The sequence below is a fragment of the Zootoca vivipara genome, chromosome 10, assembly GCF_963506605.1.
Source record: "Zootoca vivipara chromosome 10, rZooViv1.1, whole genome shotgun sequence".
NCBI lineage: Eukaryota > Metazoa > Chordata > Lepidosauria > Squamata > Lacertidae > Zootoca > Zootoca vivipara.
The window spans coordinates 30,882,187-30,904,945 of record NC_083285.1 but is presented as its reverse complement, the minus strand read 5'-3'; the positions used below and the strand labels follow the sequence as shown (position 1 = coordinate 30,904,945).

The following is a 22,759-nucleotide window of genomic DNA, read 5'->3' as shown; positions in this document are numbered from 1 at the left end:
TGCTGATTGGAAGGTCAGTGGTTCAAATCCCCGCGATGGGGTGAACTCCCCTTGCTCGGTCCCAGCTCCTGCCAACCTAGCAGTTCGAAAGCAGATCAAAGTGCAAGTAGATAAACAGGTACTGCTCCGGCAGGAAGGTAAACGGCATTTCCGTGCGCTGCTCTGGTTTTGTCAGAAGCGGCTTAGTCATGCTGGCCACATGACCAGGAAAAACTATGTGGATAAACGTCAGCTCCCTCGGCCAGCAAAGCAAGATGAGCACCACAACCCCAGAGTTGTTCGTGACTGGACAGTCAGGGGTCCTTTACCTTTACCTTTTTACTAGTTGGAACACAAATGGCTTATTTTGCTTTCATTGATGTCTGGGTTTAGAGAAATACTACCATTTACTAAATGGCAAATTAAACTTAAGAGAATGATTGCAACTGATATCTGAATGGAGAAGACCCATTGCTTTTACATTTCAAAAACACTGGCTGGAATAAGTAGGCATCATTCCTCAATGTCTCATAATTCTAAGATTCTTTTAAATCTTTAAACTTTGGCTCTCCCTATGTTGCTGTACTCCAACTCACATCAGCAAAACCCAGCATGGCCAATGGTGAGGGATGATGTGAGTTGTAGTTCAACAACATCTGGAGGACTTCAGATGCCCCACCCCTGCTTTAAATCCACATATTTGTCTGGCAGAAAAGGAATGGCTATATCCTTTCTCTTTCTCAAGGTTATTCCTAGTGGTTGTCACCTATTTTTTTGGATGTTACTTGCTTACATGCAGGCTTACATCAAGAACAGTTATCCCACCTCATGGGTGGATCACCCCTCTGGTGTTATTGATGACTGAGTCTGCTGATTAGATACCATTAAAAAAATTCTCCTATGCTTTTAAACTCCTGAACCATCTTAAATGAGTCCTCAGAGTGCTAAACTGACCCTGACTTCCTACATCAGGAATGGGAAAACTGCGACCCTAATTCTGGAACCCCAAGTTGCACTGCTGGATAAATCTCAGATATTTTCAATAAATAAAGGAAGCAATAGTGATGTCAACAAACTTAGAATGTTAAGTTTCACAGTTTAATTTTAATACAGTGGTACCTCAGTTTACAAACACAATTGGTTCCGGATGTCTGTACTTAACCTGAAGCGTACTTAACCTGAAGCGAACTTTCCCATTGAAAGTAATGGAAAGTGGATTAGTCCGTTCCAGACGGGTCTGCAGAGTACTCAACCTGAAGCGTACTTAACCCGAAGTATGAGTGTAATTGGTTGTGGAAGTCCGTACTTAACCTGAAGCATACTTAATCTGAAGCGAACTTTCCCATTGAAAGTAATGGAAAGTGGATTAATCCGTTCCAGGCGGGTCCACGGAGTACTTAAACTGAAAGTACTCAACGCGAAGTGTACTTAAACCGAGGTATGACTGTATAGACATTGCTCATGTTTTTCTAAAACTAATTGGAAAATGAGGCAGCCTTAATTCTCTCTGTCTCTCTCTCTGTCTCTCTCTCTCTCTGTCTCTCTCTCTGTCTCTCTCTCTCTCTCTGTGTGTGTGTGTGTGTGTGTGTGTGTGTGTGTGTGTGTGTGTGTAACAGCAGTGTTGCCTTCTTTTGCTGCTCATTCACTAAAAGTAATGAGGTATGTGTCACAAATATTACTCTGCTCTTTGGTATACTGAGAATTAGTTATCTATGTATACGCTTGACTTCTGTTCCTCAAGCAGGAAAATCCTCATGAGTACTAGAGGGTCTTCCAGAGCACAAATGATCAAAAAGCATCTTCATCTATCTCATCCGCTCCAGGCACAGAATACAGCAGTCAAGGGTACTTCAAATCCAGAGGCTGCTTCTACAGCTGATTGCTTGGGTAAGCAGATTTCAAATTCATTGGCATTCTTGCCATGTAGGTGTGGATTTCAAGCTGCACTGACAGCATCCTTTGGTCACAAACCAAAGTTTGCATCCTTTCACTGCAAACTTCAAAGTCAATTGATTACATAAGAGTGCAATGCGTTTTCTGTGTGATGCTGAACCAAAGGAAATCAGGAGGGATGCAACTGACCTTGTGCGATATACTTCAGTACCTCAGGAATTTCCAGGGAAAAGAAGCGAGAAAGTGTGAATTCTCATGAGTGGGCTGCTGAATGGCAATTCCTTTCAGGACAATTTAAGATCATGTATACTATTTATTACGACAACTAAAGCAATGCACATTCTTGGCTACATTAAAAACAAAAAAAGCCTCTATGTTCTTCTATTTGATTCTAAATCTAAATAGTTACAGTAGTCTTACATCAATTGGGCAACACATTTTTAAAGTAAGCAGAACGCTGGCAGCAATTCTAGATTGGTTGTATGAAATATAGTGCTCAGTTTAAAAAAATAAAAACTGTGGTGTTCACATTTGTTTCAGTAAGTGCTCACAAACCATATAGCAACTGTGAAGCTAGAACTAGAGCAAGAATGAGGAACCTGTAGTTCTCTAATTGTTGCTGGACTGCAAGCCCCATCATCCCTGACCACTGGCCATGCTGGCTAGAGCTGATGGCAGTTGGAGTCCAACCACATATGTGGTTGGCTTCATTTCCCCCAATTTGGAGTAAGTTAATTACAGGACTGTCATCTTTTTATAAAATGTACATGGATGTGTGCAGTACAAATAACTAAGTGATATTAATTAACCAGATGCTAGATACAGCCAATAAGAAGGGTGTGGTTTTGAACTAGCCTCAAAGTGACTTTCAACAGATTTCAATAATATTTGAAACCAAGGCAATATTTAAAAGCCACCCCCAAACTGCGGCCCTCCAGATGTTTTGGCCTACAACTCCCATGATCCCTAGCTAACAGGACCAGTGGCCGGGAAGATGGGAATTGTAGTCCAAAACATCTGGAGGGCCGAAGTTTGGGGATGCGTATATTAATCACTACCCTTGCCCGGTCAGCTGTCCCCTCCCTGCTACTTTTTATCAGCAATGAGGAGCAAGGAGCAAGAGCTTGGCCAAACTAAGCACCTTGTCCATATCTTCTAACTTTGAAAGATAGCTGGACTACATAGTGCTCTGCATGCCTCTTGAGATTCATCTCCTGTAACAGCAGTGTCAAGGTCCTGGCAGGTGCAAGTGATTTGTTCCTCAAAATGTTTTGTAAATGAGTCACAGAGAGCTACCACTGGTTCTACCACCTACTTTGGACCAGATTGTAAAAGGCCCCAAACTACCCAGAAAATTACTGCCAGACAGCATGGTGAGGATGCACTGGAGGCAGCAAGGTATGCTTTCTTTATTGGCTTCACCGTTACTGAGTAAACTTGAGAATAAGCACTCGCCAGTGTTTGATTGCATTTGTCCGTAGTTTTCCTCCACTTGTGTTCAAGCCATCTCCCATCTTGTTTCAATGCCCTGAGTTCTGGAGTACACAAAGGAGCCAAGCAGACTATATGAAGCTCAGGGGTGATCATGTTATCAATGGCCCAAAGCCATTCTCATGTTATACAAATTGGCCAGGGTTTCAACAGGAGCACCAGTCATATCAGCCAGAAAATCTTCCAGAGCTGCCTGGAAGACAATTGGATCCATCACCCTCCAAGAAGCGACCATCCTAACAAGTCCCCTGCCTTTGCAGAAGGTAAAAGATGCTGAAAGCCCAGGGCCGGCTCGTCGTAGACCCCCGGTGGCGCAGGGCACCATGGCGCCGGCCCGCCAGGAGGGCGCTGCGAGCTGCGCCCACCCGCTGGCCGGCCGGCCCGCCGGTCCGCTGCGCGCGGCGCCCATCGGGCTGGGAAACGGGGCGGGAGGGTGCCGGAGAGATCGCGTTGTGCCATCCCGCCCGCCACGCAGCAGCGCCGCACCCACCCATCCACCGCGCTGGGAAACGGGGCGGAAGGGCACCGGAGAGATCCGGCGCACCATGGCGACAGGGGTGCTTAAGACGGTGCTGTGAAAGCCTAAATCGACCCAGCAACAGTAGCTGGACTGAAGTGCTCCTTCAAGCAAGGAGTGGGGAATCAAGCACTCCCACAGCCACTGTTTCTTTGACCAACCTGGTTTTTCCCTTTCTGCAGTGTTCTTCCAACAAACCCTTAGGTCTCAGGTCAGTAGAAAAGGCCAAAGCATATTCCCTTCAGTTCTGCAGACCCAGGGCTACTCCCATCCCTGCCTGGAAACACATGGAAGGTGTCAGATTCCTAGTAATTTCTGTTCATATAGCTTTGTTGCCATCATTGACCATCACTATACCATACCTGCCAAGTCCTGGACTGCAAAATCTGGGACCGGCAGCCGCGTGACACTGGAAGTTGCATAGACACAACTTCCGGTGTCACTTTGCCCATCTATGGGCACCGAAAATGGCCGGCGCCAACACCGGAAGTCGCGTCTACGCATGTCCGAAAGTGCGTAGATGCAACTTCCGGTGTCACTTTGCCCATCTATGGGCACCGAAAAGGGCTGGCGCCGATACCGGAAGTTGTGTCTACGCACTTCTGGACATGCGTAGATGCGACTTCCGGCGCCGGCCATTTTGGTGCCCATAGATGGGCAAAGCAGGAAAAAAATGTTCGCCAGCAGGAGGGGAATAAGGGGACGAACTGATATGGGGGACCACCGGGAAACGGTACGAAAAAACAGGGGTTTCCTGGGGGAAATGGGGTACTTGGCAGCTATGCACTATACTCACTTAGGGCTGATGGTGCCTGTGAAACCAACAGCAGTTATCCACAGATTACGTCTGTGCTATCATTATAAGCTAATGATTCTGTGTGCCTTGCTCCTGTTTATGGTTTTGGTCTACTACAAGGCATAAGTACCCAGGCAGCCCTCTTAATTGGGAAAGCAGGGACAGGATGAAGGGCAATTCTACATGCCATTGGCTGATCTCATCATCACATGGAAAACTGACAACATTGTAGGGAAGGAAAGACAAGGAAATGATGGTCATGACCTTGTCCAATTAAAGAAGAAAAAAGCCATTTGAATTTTAACGTAAGCTGTTGTTTTGCTTCATTTTTATAGAAAAATGCTATTTAATTCCCACAGGTATGCAAAGCTGTAACACTTAATCATCAGAGGTTTTTCTCCCTGAATAAAATAACCCACACATTTTGTATTTTGCTTTATGAGATAAATTCACACATTAGTGTCATCTTGTCAAGTTCTTCTCCAAGGTGTTCAGAGGTGGAAGACAATCTAAACACTGACAGACGAGTTCTTCAGGATTGCAGATGCAAGAGCTTGGAGGGGAAATGTTTAAAAGCACTGCGATGACCATCACAAGTGTGTGGGTGCAACAAGATCTCCATGTTGCCACATCAATCCACTCATGGAGAATCTAGTTAGCACTGAATATACAATTACCCCAAGCCAAGAAAGTAATCAGACCAAACTCTCTTTCCCCTCCCTGCTCCCCCCCTCCACTGCAACTCACTTCACCTAGTGCTTATCAATAAATATGAAGCACTGTTCATTTCAGCAACAGAAGAACCTGATAACACAAACAATTGCTAAATAGCTGAGCTGTTTTGAGCACAGACTCAAAACAGTATACTGCTATTATGCCTTAATGAAATTAATTTGCGATCAGCTATGTGGTAGCAACAGGAGCTCAAACCTGTTGCTGCTGAAATGCATAGCAGTAACTAATAAAAGCAACATTGCAAGGCAAGACCATGGTTTTTGTCTTTTTGTTTTTTAAAAAAGTGCTTCATGGAATGGGAACACACATAAAATACACATCTCCTGAGTCCGACAAGGCTACAGCTGCAGCAGACTTTCAAGCATTCCCCTCTGTCTGTTCAGTGCTAGCAGGTGTCCTTTGAAGATAGAAAGCAGTATGAGTACTTTGCATCCAGCAAACTAGTTCTGCAGAGCACTTAAGCAAAAATATACTGCATTCATTGAGGACTTCTGGAAGTAGTTTTGCCTTCAAAGTCAGAAAAGGGAGAAGACTCTAAAATCTTATCCTTTATGTTTACATGTTTTGCATTTGTTATATTTTTACCAATGTTAAATAAATAACCATAAAGGTGAGAATGCCTCTTCCGAGATGGCACTGATGCTTTCCAGAGCTGCATATGGTGATGCATACATGAGTCACAGGAAGCATTGTCAGAGAAAAGATATCATGGTTTGGCTTAGCATTTCATCCAGGCTCTTGGTCAGCCAATAACAAAACCTTTGTTACAGTGGGTGGTTTGTCTGGTGTGAGTTTGACTTAGCATTACATGCAAACCAGGCCTATGTAAATCATCTCTTCATCCCAAATGAGTGGATCCAGCCCACCATTTTAGGGGTGGCTCAAAAAGGACTCTGGTAGAACTGTAGCTGAGTCAGTGTTGTTATATTATTTTAATTTGTATGCTGCGTTTCCACATAACTATGCCCTAAGTGGTGAGAAACACACAAACTGTAATACCTATCAATGCATCACTACAATAGACAGCCTGGTACAATTTCATTTAAAATCCAAATATAGCAAACCAACTAAACAATACTAACATTGTGAAATATTAAGTTCATTAGAAGGTTAGCAATGTTAGTTCCCGAAACGTTGACCAGTGCCCTGTGCTCATGAATTGCAATGTTTCCTGAAGTGATAAAAATGAGCAGTTTTTCCAAGCGCTGTCTAATTTGTTAGCAGCTGTTGCTTGACAAGCAGAGAAACACCTGATTTTTTTATGATTTTTTTTAATCATTGGAAATGAAAATGCAGGCATTAAAATTCAATTCAACAACCAATTATAGCAACCAATACAGTACAGTATTTTCAATACCACTAGCAAAATAGATAAATAAGGTTTTTAAATGGCTCTCACCAACCTGACTTCAGGTGGAAATGGTGGTTCTATAACTGAAGTGTTGGCATTTCAAGACTGAAAAATTGGGATGTAAAACCCTAGAAACTGGATTCATACATATCAGTTACTTTATACTCAATAGATAAAATATAGTGCAACCACAACAATCAGTAGATTTTTCAAATCACACCTATTGCTATACAGACTACCATAAAACCCACCACAGGGCTATGAAACTGAACACAGGTGACATTAGAAGGAAAATCCATTTCCCTTTGCCTCAATGGCAAACATAGCAGTCTTATGTTACAAACATATACCCTCTCACCTAGAAATAAGTCCCATTGAACTCAATGGTTCTTACTTCTGAGTAGATATGTATAGGATTAATAATAATTATTATTTATTTATTTATTTATACCCCGCCCATCTGGCTGGGTTTCCCCAGCCACTCTGGGCGGCTTCCACCAGAATATTAAAATACAATAGTACTGTATATTAAACATTAAAAGCTTCCCTAAACAGGGCTGCCTTCAGATGTCTTCTAAAAGTCTGCACTGTTTAAAAGGATTGCACTGTTATTCAACCTTCTGCCAAGTATGACATACTGAGAAGCCTAAGTCAGCCAATAAAATGTCCTAACACCATCAACACAAACTAAACGGGATAGATTTTGCTGTTCAGACATCCATGAAAAGCAACCAGACTTCAATAGTAACTGCATTTCTTCATAGCTCTGCACACAGCAAATGGAACATATAGAAACAAGACTAGAAGAAACCATTCAAGGCCAACTTCCTCCTCAGCAGAAGGGTATTCCTAAAATATCACTGGTGAACACCTTACTTTTGCCACACAATGTCTCCTCTACAGCTACCCAATAAGTCTTTCTTTTAGAGCACGTAGCATTGGTGTTTGTGGTTTGTTTGTTTGTTTTACACAATGAAGATCAATTGACTTTCAACTGGTCAGTGTAATGATCTGTCAGAATCAAGGTTCACCATTATGGAGGGAGCCTCCACAGACACAAAGGTTCTCTGCTGTAGAAGTTAACTTTCATCCCACAAAGCAGACAGGAGAATTCACACAACATTGGGGACAGGTATAAACACACACCTCTGCTGCACCTGTATTCCCTCGTACTGTAATGTAATAACAGCTGTACAAGGCACCTATTAAAAACAGGAAGTATTCTTCCTCATCAAATTTGTAAATCATCCCAGGAAACATGAAACAGGAGGTGGCTATCCAATAGCTTAGTTATTCTATTTCCTTCAATTAAAGACCATTTTAAAAAAGCAAAAGCAACACATTTGATCATTCCACACATAATGCTAACAAGCATTAATTACATAGAAATGCAGTTTTCCCAGTTACCATCGGAAGAGTCTGGGAAGAGCAAATTGTCACTCTCACCGTGAGGAAGAACGTATTCAAACAAGGTCAGCACAAAGTTAACAATATTGCTTATTACAGGAGACATTTGGCACAGAGTCAGGGACGGAGGGAAAGCGAGGGTTTTTGACAACCAATTTGCCAGATAATTTCAAGACCCTTTGGAAGTCCGATTATCAGGTAGTAGCAATGAAAATCAGCTGCACAGAAACAGACTGATATGGAGCAATAAGGATACAAATAAAGACACAATTTTACACAGTGTTTTGGAAAGGTTAGAGCATTTCAAAAAATATATTTGTGGGGAAAGGGGATACTAATTTTAAAAGGCATTTAATTATCAAAAGTGAGTTTTTTACCTTTTTCTGATCTTCTAGCTTGTGGCTGAGCGGATTCCTTCCATGCCTGCTCATTTCTGAAGGTAAATCCATCACATCAGTTCCTTGTCCCTCAAAATGGAATTTGTACCTTGGAACAGCAAACTAATCCACAACGTATGGGTTACAGACACAGAGATGCACTGCTTTTTCCATCACACACCTTAGTGGAAATTCACCACTCCCAAGGAATGGTTTAAAAATCCAGTGACTGAGTAGAGGAAATAAATTTCACGATTCTCTCTTCGGACCTTCTGAATCAACATATCGTTCTTAAAAGACAATACATCCAAAGAGAAATGTTCATCCACTTCTTTAAGCTCCAAGTGCTATCTGTTGCTTCCTATACAAGCTTCCATTTTTAAAGGTTACATCCTGTCTGTGAATCTGTTGAAAAAGGAAAAAAAACATTTTATTATTCCTATATTTTTCTTTTTATATGTGGAAGAAGCTGGTTAACTGAGAAGCAAATTACCAGTAAAAATATAATACGCACAAAAGGTTTATTCAGTCATTTCCTCAACATATATACTGAGAAATGTCCCATCAAAGAGTCCAGTGGGGCTTATTTCCAACTAAGTGTGATTGCCCAGTTTTCCCTTTTCTCCAACACAATGTACTGAACAGCCTTTAAAGTAAATGCATTTATTGGAAGCCCCATTGGTCGATTTTGGATTAAGCTAGCAAGTGGCTGAAGAGGGGGTTTATCGCTTTGGAACTACAGATCTGGGGTCTTTACTTTTCCTTATTTGGATTAAGCCGACAAGTGGCTGAAGTATCTGGTCTTTTTGGGGTTTTATTGGATTTAACATGTGGATTAAGCCCACAAGTGGCTGAAGAGTTGCGGGACTTGGCTTCTTTGTTTCAGGTTTTAAGAAATAAAAGGGGAACTTGGCTGCTTGAGAGCTGAAGAAGGATTTTGTTAAAAAGGGACTGAACTAATGTAATTAAAAACTGTTGTTTCTCTGCCTTTGGGAGTGGAAAAGTACTGGAAGGCTGGGGATTGTAGAGTGTCAGACCCGGTGGCAGAAGGAACAATAGGTGAATTTGGGTCCTGGAATTGAGTATAGTGCCATCTAGGGGCGGATAGGGTACTGCAGGTTTATTGTAAGAATTTACTAGTACCGGTCCCCCTAGTGGTGAAGAGGGGAATTTCCCCTCTTTTTGATTTTTTTTTTTTTGCAGGAGAATGGCTGGCAAAGAAGAAAAGAAGGCAGCAGGAACACCAAAAGATAGAAGAGGCTCAAAACAAGAAGAAGTCAAGGATTTAGAAGCTTTATGGCAAAAAATTAAAGATGAATTTAAACATAGTGAACAACGAATGGATAAGAAATTGGGAGAGATTGATAAGAAGATTGAAGGAGCGGTGGGAGAATTATCGACTCAAATAAAAGATTTGTCGGTGAGATCCAAAACAATGGAAGAATCAATCAAGAAAACCCAAAAAGATGTAAAGGAGGTCAAAAAAGAGACAGATAAAGTGAAAGATAAAATGAAGAAAATGGACCGGGCACATGAACAAATGCTTGACAATTTAGCATTAATTGAAATGAAGCAAAGGCAATTGAATGTGAAACTGAGGGGCATCCCTGAAGAATCAGGGGAAGATATTAAATCAAGGATAATTGCTGAATTGGCAAAATGGATGGGAAAGACGGATGAAGAAGTGAGTCAGACAATTGTAAATGCATTTAGAATTAAAGTAAAATCAGCAAAGGCCAAAGCCAGGAAAGCGCCTGGTGATTGCGTGGTGATTTTCAACACAATGGAGATGAAAAATGAGATTTTAAGCCTGAGTTTCACCAATAAGCTAATCATCGGAGGCAAGTCTATAATCGTGTTTAAAGAAATTCCAGGAAGATTTTTGAAAAAACGCGACAATTATAAAGCAATGGTGGCCTTGCTTAGGAAAAATGGAATCCAACACAGATGGGAATACCCTGAAGGAATAATGTTTTTCTACAAAGAGAAAAGACATGTGCTGACAAGCATGCATGATATTGGGAAATTCTTGAGAAAATATGAAAAAATTTTGGGAGAGTTGACCCCGGATCTGGCTGTTCTAGCTGAAGCGACAGCAGAGGAAGAAGAAGAACCAAAACCACAAAGAAGAAGAAGAAAGAAAAAAGAAGAAGAAGAAAAATCAGAGGAAGAGGATCAGGGAAAAGAAGAAGAAGAGGATAAAGAGTCAGAGAGTGAAGAAGAAGAAGAGGATAAAAATTTAAGTAAGAAACCCGACCAAGACTAGATAAAATCTTTTCTTCCTGAAATTAGGAAGTAAAATGGCGTTGAAGATACATTCCTGGAATGTGAATGGCTTGAATAATAAAGTCAAAAGAAATAAAATTGATCATATTTTGAAGAAGAAAAATTTGGATATAATTTGCCTCCAGGAAACACATGTGGCGAAAAAACATAATTATATTCTTAAAAATAAAAGGTTGGGTAAAGAATTTATAAATTCGGCAGAAAATAAAAAGAGAGGAGTGGTTTTGTATATAAAGGACAAATTGGACCCGAATTTGATCTTTAAAGACGAAGATGGAAGAATGATAGCGGTCCAAATATCGACCCAAGGAGAAAAAATGTTGGTGGTGGGGATCTATGCGCCGAATGAAAATAAAGCTGAATTTTACAAGAATTTGGAGGAAAGGTTGATAGATTTCATGGATCAAAAGATAGTACTTATGGGCGATTTCAACGGAGTGACAGTACCAGAATTGGATAGGACAAAGAAAAGGAAGAATGAGGGTAAATTACCAAAATCCTTCTTTGAATTGGTAGAAAACCTGGGCCTAGTGGACATTTGGAGGTTAAAGCACCCTACGCTTAAACAGTTTACATTCTTCTCAGAACCAAATCAAAGTTCTGGAAGAATAGATCATATATGGATCTCCAAAGAACTAGTGCCCAGGGTGAGCAAAATAGAGATAATACCACGAACACTGTCAGATCATAACTCAATATTTATGGAAATGAAAAGCAAAGACCAGAATTCCTTTAGGTGGAGAATGAACGAAGAGCTTTTTGAAGACAAAGAGGTGGTGAAAAAAGCCAAGAATGTTCTGAAAGACTATTTTTACTGGAACTTACACAAAGACACTGGATTAGACATGGTATGGGATGCAAGTAAAGCAGTGATGAGAGGCTTTCTAATACAGCAAAACAGTTTTCTGAAACGAAAGAAAGAAAAGAAGAAGGAAGAAATTCTGAAATGTCTCATGGAAAATGAGAAAAACCTGATAGATAAACCAGAGAATCAACAGATCAAAAATAATATAAAGATGTTACAGACACAATTCTCTATGTTGATCAATCAGGAGATAGAGTGGAAAATAAAGCAGATGAGACAAAAGAATTTTGAATCAGCGAACAAAACAGGAAAACTGTTGGCTTGGCAATTAAGGAAGCGTCAAAATCAAAACGCGATAGTGAAGATAAATATGGAAGGAAAAGTAACCGAGGAACCAAAGGAAATAAAAAAAGCCTTTCAAAAATTCTATAAAGAGTTGTATTGCAAAAAGAAAGAAGAGGAGAAGAAGATCAGTGACTACTTAAGAAAATATGGATTGAAACAAATTCCAGAAGATGAAAGAAAGAAACTTAATAACAGGATAACAACACAAGAAATACACCAGGCAATAATGAGAATGAAATTAGGAAAAGCCCCAGGACCAGATGGATTATCAGCAAAATATTATAAAGTTTTAAATGGACAGTTGGTACCAATTTTAGAAGAAGTGATGAATGACATCCTTGCAGGAGGAAAGATCCCAAATACATGGAAGGAAGCATATATAACATTGATTCCAAAACCAGGAGCGGATGGCTTAGAAGTTAGAAATTACAGACCAATTTCTTTATTGAATAATGATTATAAGCTCTTTGCAGATATAATGTCCAAGAGATTAAAAGAAGCTTTGAACGAAATGATACATAAAGACCAAGCTGGTTTTCTTCCTGGCAGACAGTTAAAAGACAATGTTAGACATATTGTAGATGTAATAGAATATCTGGAAACCAAGATAGATAAGCCAGCAGTGTTAATGTTTGTGGACGCAGAGAAAGCATTTGACAATATATCTTGGCTGTTTATGAAGAAGAATTTGGAATCGATGGTTGGCAAAGATTCATTTTTGAATGGGATCGAGGCAATATATTCAGAACAAAAAGCAAGATTGATAATTAATAATACATTAACAGATTATTTTGACATCACAAAAGGAACCAGACAGGGCTGTCCTCTATCTCCTTTATTATTCATCATGGTCCTGGAAGTACTATTGAACAGACTAAGAGATCTTTCAACTATTAGAGGAATTAAAGTAGGCGCGAAACAATTCAAAGTGAAAGCCTTCGCGGATGACTTAGTCTTAACTCTAGAAAATCCTAATGAAAGTGTTGCAGAGGCTATAGAAGAAATGGAGAAATTTGGACAATTAGCAGGATTTAAACTAAATAGACAGAAAACCAAGGTCATGGCAATGAATATGACGAAAGAGGAAAAGCAAGAGATACATTTAAAATATGGTTTTGATGTGGCAAAAAAAGTAAAATACCTCGGAATATGGATGACAGCAAAGAATATTAATTTATACAGCGACAACTATGAACCAGTATGGAGAGAAATAAAGAAAGACCTGGAAAGGTGGACTAATATGAACATGTCATTCTTAGGAAGAATAGCAGCAATTAAGATGAACATTTTGCCCAAAATGTTATTCTTATTTCAAACTATACCTGTAGTGAAGGGTACAAGACAATTCCAAGAATGGCAGAAGATTTTGTCAAGATTTGTCTGGCAGGGGAAAAAACCTAGAATAAAACATAAAATTTTGGTAGATAGAAAAGAAAGAGGCGGTTTCTCCCTGCCAGACTTAAGACTTTATTATGAAGCATCTTGTATGTGCTGGATTAAAGAGTGGATAACGTTAAAGAATACTGATTTGCTAGATTTGGAAGGTTTTAATAATAGATTTGGATGGCATGCATATTTATGTTATGATAAAAAGAAGTCTCATACTGGGTTTACTAATCATGTGATAAGAAGATCTCTGTACGAGGTGTGGGAAAGAAACAAAATGCTGCTGGAGACTAAAAAACCATGGTGGGTTTCACCAGTAGAGGTATTAACAGTAAAGAAAGTAAATATGGAGGGGAGGTGGGCCACTTATGAGGAAATCTTGACAAGGACTGAAAAAGGATGGAGACTTAAACCCTATGAAGAAATTAAAGGAGTTTTAACAGGATGGATACAATACCATCAAATAAATGATGTTCTTAGGGAGGATAGAAAAATAGGATTTGAGGATAAAAGGTCCAAATTCCAAATAGAAGTGCTTGAAGGCAAAACAAAGCTTCTGTCAAAAATGTATAATCTGCTGTTAGAATGGTATACAAAAGATGAGTTGACAAAAGAAGCGATGATTAAGTGGGCAAAAGATTTTGGGCATAATATTGAATATGACGCGTGGTTGAAATTATGGACTCAAACCTTGAGATTTACAGCATGTACTGCCTTGAAAGAAAATGTGTATAAGATGATGTATAGATGGTATTTAACACCAGTTAAATTAGCCAAAATGTTTAGAATGAGTGATAAAACTTGCTGGAAATGCAAAGAGGGAAATGGTGAATTTTATCATATGTGGTGGACATGCGATAAGGTAAAAAGATTTTGGGAGATGCTATATAATGAGTTGAAAAAGATGCTTAGATATACCTTCCCAAAAAAACCGGAAGCATTTTTGTTAGGAATAATGGGAGAAGAGATTAGAAAAGAAGATCAAGTATTGTTTATGTATGCGACAACCGCGGCTAGGACTTTGTTAGCCCAAAAATGGAAACTACAGGAACTACCAACAATTGAGGAGTGGCAGATTAAAATGATGGACTATGCTGAACTCGCAAGGATGACTTGCAAGATTCGCGACCAGGGGGAGACAAGGTTTCAAAAAGACTGGAGTAAATATGTGGACTATATGGAGAAAAACTGTAGATCTTTAAAAACACTTGCAGGATTGAAATAAATCCTACGAACTGAGTAAAAAGTCAAAAAGGAACTGCAAAAAGGGAGTTGACAAGAAACCCGCGTGAAGGGAGGGGGGGAAGTCGTAGCTCGGCAGAGCAAGATGTTAGATGAAATCCTATAATGTTTTGTATAAAATAATGTTCTTTTTATTATTTTAATTGGTTAAATTTGGAAAATGGAATAAAATTTATTTAAAAAAAAAAATATTGGAAGCCCCATTGGTTCCAATGCAATTTCCAAGGATGAAACTGCAACCTTGTGGCAGATCCTCAAAAAGTGTGAAATTGCAGCTTTTCGTCCCTGGCTCATAACCAACAACAGAGCAACTACACCTTGGGAAACACAAATCTAGACTAAGCTAGACCTGTCATTTTCCATGGCAGGTAGGTGCATGAAGTTATCAGGCGATTCAGATCTAGGCAGTTTTAAGGATGAAGGTTCTCAAGACTTGCTGGTAGAGTGAGGAAGACTTTTGAGGCCCACCTGTAAACACCCACTCAGAGTTGTGGAGCCCTGGGAGGTGGTGAAGCACCCTACTCACCCAAAAGGGTGATGTTCACGGGAAGGCAATACCTTCCCTTAAACACTACCCTCTTACCTTGGCAGCACTGGCTCACACAGTTAGCATCACACAGCCTGCTTCCTTTCTGCAAATGTGTTGCACTTTAATGAATGTGGCCCAATTCGCCTCTCCAGTAGAGGCCACAGTGGTGAAGAAGAAGAAAATTATGTTGGAAAATTGGCCTACCTATAATACACTTTTAAAAGAAGAAGAGAACCAATAGAAACTTAAGAGTTTTGAGGAATTAAGACATGTCATTACAGATTGTTTCCAATATTATCAAATATTCAAAAGATTTAAAGTAGATAAACAAAAAGGGTTCACCAAGGAAATCTCGTGATTTGAATCCGACGTGATAAATTCAAAAAGTAAAACCCTTTCTAAAGCTTACTGCCTCCTCCTTGACTGGGAAGTCGAGGAGGAGGAAGTTACATCAGCTATGATAAAGTGGTCTCAAGACTTTGGGTATGCTATAACAATGTCCCAATGGGAAAACCTGTGGAAGAATAGTTGTAAACTTACTACATGCTATGCCATAAAGGAAAACTTGTTAAAAATGCAACACTGGTCCATGGAAATTAGCCAAAATGTACAAAGGAGCCAAAAGTAATTGTTGGAGATGTGGAGACCAAACAGGTTCACTGTACCATATATGGTGGCAATGTAGCAAAATAAAGAAATTTGGGGAGGAAATCCACTTTGAACTAGAAAAAATGTTAAGAATCTCATTTATTAGGAAACCAGAGGCATATCTGTTGGGCATTACTGATTCAGATATTCCTTAAAAAATTAAAGATCTTTTTTGTATGCAATAGTGGCAGTGAGAGTGACATAATTCCTTCTAGACAAGAGTTGATACAAAAATTGACTGAATGTTTTGAATTAGATAGTCTATCTGAAAAAATAAAAAATAAACCGGGAATTGAACTTGTATCAAAATGGGAGGCCTTCAGAACATATCTGAAACAAAATTATACCATGTTAAAATCTGTAGCAGCTTTTGAGTGATCCCAGCAGTTTTTATTAATTGTTTATATCAATATAAACATTTATAAATTGTGAAAATATTAATATAAAAATAGCATTTTAATATGGCAGTAAATTCAAGTAAAAAGAATTAAGGAATAAATGGGATGTTGGGTATAAAAGATAATGAGATTTTTATTTTTATTGTAAGTTACAAACAAAATTATAGAATGGACTGACATTAGCATTTCACCTCAGGGTCTTTTAATACCATTGTTTTGTGAGATATGTCTTTTGGGAGGGGCACTATTTTTCAGGGCGGGGGAGTCCCCTATCATTTATCGTCTACCAAAAGCTGGAATCTGTCTTGATTCATAGAGTCCCCCAGAGCCACTTATCACTGGTCCAGCAATTTGTTATTTCCACACAAAGCATTCTCTGAAATTGGCTTGGATTCTGGCTCTACCCCTGTCAAAAAGTCAAATGAATATGCCCTCTATCTTCTCCCTGCCTCATTTTCAAATAAATAACAGCTTCCCTGTACAGATTGAGATGCCATGCCTAGGACCCCAAACCTTCCGTTATTTATCATTTTATTTCAGTCTTGGAAAGGCTGCCAAGCAAGTATGTCCTTCCTTTTATCTCCTCCATCATTCAATTTGTTGGTCACCGAGCAGAAGAGAAAGAAAATATATCCAAGGTATACTCTAGACAGGTAGTCAATAACAATGTACTCTCACCCTGCTTTTCATTGCAATTTTCCTATGGGTTTAATGCGCAAGATAGGTGTATCCAAGGCACAACAAAACCTACACCATGGACTAAGAGTGAGTGACAGTCTTGAAAACAAACAGGGATATTACTTGAAGGCTAAATTGCTGGGGACACATATGCTCTGGGTGAGTTTTTCTTTCCTTCCTTTTTCTTTCTTTCTTTGATTATTAAAAATCAAAGATACAGTATAACCATTTTATAGTAAAACAAAACAAAGCATTGCACTGATTATGTAGTATTAAAGAACCATTTTGCTCAGTATTGGGGACAAAACTCCTACCAACCACGAGCAAGACTTTTCTTGACAAGGCAAGTTTCACATCTGAGGCTGGGACAACAGCAGCATGACGAATGCACTAGTACAGGTATAGCGAGCCACACAGGCCTTGCTCCATTCCCTCTTTGAGTGCTTCTGTTTGGCTAAAATGTATTATTGCATTGTGGTAATGCAGGAGTTTTTCAGTCCAAGGGCTGCATTCCCTTCTGAGCAAAATTCCTTGGGTCACAAACCAGTGGTGGGCAGGGGCAGAGGTAGAAGTGGCCAGAGCAAAATTTTTACCTTTGTACAATAGGCTAGTTTATACACACACATTCACACAACCCTCTTTATCCTCCATCTAGGCAAGCAATAGTTCAAGGATCAATTCCAGCCAGGCAAAAACATGCAAGCAGGGTGCAAAGCTGGACTAATGAGAAGTGTGGCCTGAGGGTCCCAACACCAACAACTAGACAGAGAGGCTGAGAGGGTCATATGTAACCCTTGGACTCAGGTTTCTCCCCACCTCCCCCTGGTTAATAATGCCTCTTGCATTGACTGAATGGAGGTGTGTGTGCAGCACTTTGGGCTCTGTCTGGCGATTCCGTATAGACCCAGTAAAATTACTGGACATTACTAACTCAGGTTCATTAGTTTCAGTGGGTATCGTTGGTTGGATACAACCCATTTTAGAAGTATAAAAAGTAGACCTACAGAGTATTTATTATATTCTCTGGTATTCATTCTATTCTCTGGTATTGTGGTGCCCTGTAATAAACAGAGCAACTCAGATACAGGAATGATCTTTGGCTTAGCTCAGCAAAGAGAATTGCTGTTTAACTCACAGCACTCTATCATCCTGACAGCAGCAGTGAGGAGGACCATGCAGATCAGGTAAGGAATACAAGGTACGGGACTTCCGGTCTGCCGCGCTGGAAAATGGAGGCGCAGAAACCTCGCGCTGCGAGGTTTCTGGCATCGCGGAGGGGGGGGAAATCCGCGGGGGCACGCGGATCCCCGTAAATACCCCTGGTTGAGCGTCCAGGGGGCAAATTTTGCCTGGCGGAGCTCCAGAAGCGACTCCTCAGCTGCCCAGGAAGCCCGCAAGAGCCCCTGAGAGCCAGCCGAGTGGCAGTCGCGGGAGCCATTTTAGGCATACCATCGTTACCTCCAAGAAGCGAAGCTCCGAGCCTCCAACCTGCAGGCGGTGGATTCTTCCTGAAAAAGTTACGATCTGGACGAAGTAAGTTGAAACCAATCAATTTGAAACAAGAATTTGGCAGTGGGAGGCGGAGATTAAAAAGGGAAGTCATCTCCCCCCGATTGAGTAACTAAAGATCGCAGCAAGCTAGAAAACCCAGAAATGCTGTAAAAAGAGCTTTTTCCTGAGGCAGAGTAAAGGAAAAAGTAAGCGGTGTATTTATCTCTGCAAAAGACTGAGATCCAGCATGAGAAAAGCCCCCTGCGAGCCTGGAGTCGGGTCAAAGGAAAGATCAGTCAGTTTGCTGATTAACGTCACAATACAAAGGAATGTGTCTGGCTGAATGTGAGAGACTGAGAGCTGTAAACAGTGAAAGAGGACTTGTTTTGCCTTGAGGCTGCTCAGTATTGACTCTGAGGAAAAGAAGGAGTAAAGAGAGAGATTCTGACCAAGTGGGACTGGATTCTTGGCTTTTTGCCTATTTGTTCACTTTTCATATATATTGGACTAAAATTTCAACTCCACGGCCGGTCTGTACAAAGATGGAGGAGGTTTTAGACAAAGGAATAGGAGAGAAGGTTCCAGAGAGTGGACAGGAAGTCACACAGTGGGACTTAATATTGGCAACAATTTTGGATCTTACTAAGCAAGTGAGCATCTCCAAGCTTGATGTAAACTTTCTGAGAGAAGAGACTGTCGAGACATTTGTTTTTGACTGTAAAACACAGGATCCAACAGATATAGAAGAGCAGGAGAAGGGAGAAGAAAAAAGATTGGAAGACCAGGACTGTGCTGGAGTGACGTATGTAAAAAACATAGAAGAGGAGAAAGATAATACTGAAGGACAATATGCTGAACCAATGGATTTATTTCCTGAAAAGAACACTGTTCTACCGGTGGGAGGGGTGGAACAGGGAGGGAAAGTAGGAGAAAACACTGTTTCACTGGTGAGAGAAGTGAAACAGGAGAGGGTAAAAGCAAAAAAGCACCCCAAAAAAGAGGTTGGGAAAATCAGCGCCCCGGTGAGAGAGGGGAGGACACAAACAGTTGGGGGGCAGAAAGAGGATGAAAAGGTGCAAAGATACAAAGTGATGGGATTACAGAAGAGGGGGGCAAGAGTTCGGCAAAAGTTGGTATGGGACAGACTAGGGGTGGGTTGAGAGGTCTTGGATTATTTGGTATTGTCTGAAATAATATGGTCTGATCTCGGAATGTATTAAGGATTGTATGAAGAACCTGGCTGATTCATCTGGAGACTTCGATTCCAGGGAAGGGGGGGTGGGAACTTTGTTGTGTGGGTGGAAGTAAATGGGTAATAAATTAGGATGTGAATCTTATATATTTTTGGGTAAGGGAAAGAGACTAGGGATTAGATAATAATAATTTTGGAGAGAGGATGTTAAGAGAAAAGAGGTTAAAGTACAAGGAGAATGGATAATAGCAATGAAAAAGATGAAAAAGTTGAAATTTAGAAAAAAGAATGTGAAGTTAGAATGGGAAAATGCGAGAACTATTTTTAACAATAAGAACTCAAGAAGGGGAAATGAGGAAGTCCGAATCTGTTTTTGTTTTTTTTGTTTTTTTTTGTTTTTTTGTCGTTTTTTTATGTATTTTTCTTTTTTGTGCCTTTTTCTTTTTTCTTGTATTTCTTGTTAAAATCTAATAAAAATTATATTAAAAAAAAAAGGAATACAAGGTACGGAGAGCAAGAAAATCAGACAGGAAGTTGTAAAGCAGAGAGACGTGTGCTCTAAGAGTACCAGTGAGAAAGGCAGCCAAAGGTTTCTAGTAATAAGGTGGGAGGTGGGTGCAGCAGAAAACATAATAAACACGGCAGTGGTTATAACATAGCTTTGGTACTAAAGCTTCTCCCAGTGTCCTTAGGGAGCAATCAGTAACTATGCAGCCCTTTCTTCATATTTCATTTCTCAAAAAGCAACATAGTTATGCTATACATGGAGCATGGCACACCATCACTTTTGGATGCTATTATTCTAATGCAAAACAAAACAAAAGGTGGGACACAAGTTCATAGCAGTTGCTATATTGCATCACATTAGAGATCCATCTGAACACAGCAAACTATATTCAGCAGAGGTAGCCAAATACCCAGACCAAGATTACAAACAGGGCATGATGAACATAGCCTTCCCTAGAGTTTGTTCCCAATTCTGGTAAGCAGAGTTTATAGGGACACTGCATGTGCCATTAGTGGCTATGGAAGACTGACGACCACCATACAGTTATGTTAATTGTTTCTGGAGTTAGTGGGTCTCAGAGCACCCTAGAGAAATAAAATCTATGATGGCAACAAGCCCAAAGAAACATAAGCACGCTTGAAGCTCATCAAAATCAATGGGTTTTAAAAGTGCACTCAAACATGCAATGACTTCTGACCCTTGTGCTTATCATGAATTGTGTAAGGAATAATTTGTTTGTTTTAATTTAACCTGTGTCAATTCATTTGACCAATGACTGTGAGTTTCTTTATTTTGAGAACCCAAGGTTACAAAACTAGAGCAAGGGAATAAGGTCTATTTGTGTTATACTTAGCTTTTTTCATTTTTCAACACAATGCAACATTGTCAATTTAACAATGAGCCACAGTGGTACACAGTACAGGTATATGAGTATTAGCCCCCACACCCTAGAAGAGAGACTCACACAAGAAAATGGGATTAAATGGCCACATCTTTATTAGCAGTACGAAAGAATCTGCAGCATGGGACTAAACACCTGCAGGCTGAATTTTGGAAGAGAGCAAAGGAATGGCAAAAAAAATATTGCTCTCATTCTTTGGACAACGCCACCTGGCATAAACCTAAACACCATCTTTAAAATGGAGAGGTTTTCATTGCTAAAGGCCAGCTGAAGGGAAGACTAACCCCTGCCATCCAGCAGGGCACGTCCTCAAACCAAGCAAACGCCTCAAGCCACCTTGCAATGTCAGGTGGTTTGTCAGATGGCTTCGCAAAAGGTGCCTGGGGTTGTTACCTTAAATGCTGAAAATGCCAAGATGTGACAGTAAAAAGTAAAGGGACCCTGACAGTTAAGTCCAGTCATGAATGAATCTGGGGTTGCGGCACTCATCTCGCTTTACTGGCCGAGGGAGCCGGCGTTTGTCCACAGAGAGTTTTTCCGGGTCATGTGGCCAGCATGACTAGAGCAGCGTACGGAAATGCCGTTTACCTTCCCGCCGGAGCGATACCTATTTATCTACTTGCACTGCGTGATTTCGAACTGCTAGGTTGGCAGGAGCAGGTACCAAGCAACAGGAATTCACCCCGTCGCGGGGATTCAAACCTCTGACCTTTTGATCAGCAAGCCCTAGGCTCTGTGGTTTAACTCACAGCACCACCCGTGTTACCTTAAATGCTGAAAATGCCAAGATGTGACAGATTAGCAGCCATTTAAGCCAAATTAACCACACAACCCCAATCAGAACAGCACAGGAATAGGTGAAAAGTGCAATCCAGGATGCATAAAATAATTCTTACTCAGTTCTTGATGGTGACTGGCTAATACTGCACTCTGAAAAGGGTTCAAAGGTTGCTAACTGACACTTAAGAAAGGAAGAGGGCCATGTCCAGGCATCCCCAAACTGTGGCCCTCCAGATGTTTTGGCCTACAACTCCCATGATCCCTAGCTAACAGGACCAGTGGTCAGGGGTGATGGGAATTGTAGTCCAAAACATCTGGAGGGCCGAAGTTTGGGGATGCCTGGCCATGTCCCTTTTAATGGGAGACAGCTGCCCTCCTCCTATTGACCATCAAAGGTATTGTTAGATGGACTGATTCAGTGTATTTGGCCACAGTGAATTAATTGTGCACTGGTACAACCCAGCCTCTCTCAGGCATAGGCAAACTCCGGCCCTCCAGATGTTTGGGACTACAATTCCCATCATACCTAGCTAACAGGACCAGTGGTCAGGGATGATGGGAATTGTAGTCCCAAACATCTGGAGGGCCAGAGTTTGCTTATGCCTGCTCTAGATGGTCTCCTCCTATGCTTCCCTTGGACTAAAAGAAACTCCGCTGTAGGCCCCTGTTTAGAGTTCTGCCAAGAAGCTGTATATAACCCTGTTTAAGAAACCCTTTTCAATAAACCCTGTTTACTAACTAAGGGAGCCTGAATCATTAGTCCAGTTTCAACAAGCACCACATGGTGCTAAACTGAAATGCACACTGTTTTGCAACCGAACAGCTACCTTTCAGGACGAACCTGGACTTCACTGAAGCTAACAAAAAGACAGGCAATTGTCTATTTTAATGCTAGTCAGTATTGTGTCCATATGCATTAGCTCCCTCGTTCTTCAGCTTTCAGAGCAGCTTCCAAATATCAAAGAGGAAACATTCCCTGCTCTACATCCATGCTGCATTTGTTTCTATTACAATTGAGGACCTA

The 22,759-nt window shown here is 40.6% G+C and overlaps 1 protein-coding gene across 1 annotated transcript in view; it reads right to left on the bottom strand.

Annotated features, from left to right (window-relative positions):
- NAV3 (neuron navigator 3) overlaps positions 1 to 22,759 on the bottom strand; it is a 463,204-nt gene that overhangs the window by 335,722 nt on the left and 104,723 nt on the right. Inside the window, exon 2 of the mRNA XM_035127692.2 lies at positions 8,547 to 8,951. Coding sequence (XP_034983583.2) covers positions 8,547 to 8,618 — 72 coding nt within the window. The 5' untranslated portion in view covers positions 8,619 to 8,951. The remainder of the gene's footprint in view (positions 1 to 8,546; positions 8,952 to 22,759) is intronic.